Source organism: Condylura cristata, unplaced genomic scaffold (genome assembly GCF_000260355.1).
Source record: "Condylura cristata isolate star-nosed mole 26May11 unplaced genomic scaffold, ConCri1.0 scaffold00029, whole genome shotgun sequence".
In the NCBI taxonomy this organism is placed as follows: domain Eukaryota; kingdom Metazoa; phylum Chordata; class Mammalia; order Eulipotyphla; family Talpidae; genus Condylura; species Condylura cristata.
In genome coordinates, this window is record NW_004567130.1 from 20,493,117 (window position 1) to 20,493,834 (window position 718).

The 718-nt window shown below is 69.2% G+C and overlaps 1 protein-coding gene across 1 annotated transcript in view; it reads right to left on the reverse strand.

The window, feature by feature from the left end:
* The window catches only part of LOC101624203 (zinc finger protein 280B), a 9,648-nt gene that overhangs the window by 2,047 nt on the left and 6,883 nt on the right, over nucleotides 1–718 (reverse strand). Inside the window, exon 5 of the mRNA XM_012730856.1 lies at nucleotides 5–716. Coding sequence (XP_012586310.1) covers nucleotides 5–716 — 712 coding nt within the window. The remainder of the gene's footprint in view (nucleotides 1–4; nucleotides 717–718) is intronic.

The window sequence follows — 718 nt, forward strand, 5'->3', positions numbered from 1 at the left end:
CGACCCGCGTCTCGGGGGGCAGCCCCTCCAGCTGCCGGGGCTGCCGGACCGTCTGGTGGCGCTGGGTCTTGTGCTCCATCTTCTCCTTGAAGGTCAGGAACTGCAGGCGGCACCGGGAGCACTGGTGGGCGCTCCTCTCCCAGTGCCCGCGGTAGTGGCACATGTAGGGCGACGCCGTCTTGAAGATTTTGAGGCAGAAGGGGCAGAGCAGGTTCTTGGTGTTCTCGTGGCTGGCCCGGAAGTGCGTGTCCACGTCGGCGAAGACCGAGGAGCGGAAGCCGCAGGCCTGGCACACGTAGGGCATCTCGCCGGGCTTGTGGCTGGCCCGCATGTGCTCCAGCAGGGCGCGGTCGGTCTGGAAGGCCAGCTCGCAGATGCGGCAGACGGCCGCGGGCCCGGGCGCCGCGTGCACGCTCTCCACGTGCCGCTGCAGCTGGGAGGGCGAGGGGAAGGGCCGGTGGCAGTGCGGGCAGGCGGCCTGGCTCTCCCAGCCGTCGCTCCGCTGCTTCTCCAGGTCCAGGTGGTGCTTCACGTGGTTCATGAACTTCACGTTTTTGAGGACCTTGGCGCAGCTGAGGCACTTAAAGACCGTGTGGGTCTTGTGCTCGGGCGGCGCGTGCCCGCCCTGCTGCCCGTAGTAGAAGTCGCTGAGCAGCACGACCAGGCTCTCTCTCCGGGGCTCGGCGGCGCTGTCCGCTCCGGCCAGGCCCCGGGGGTC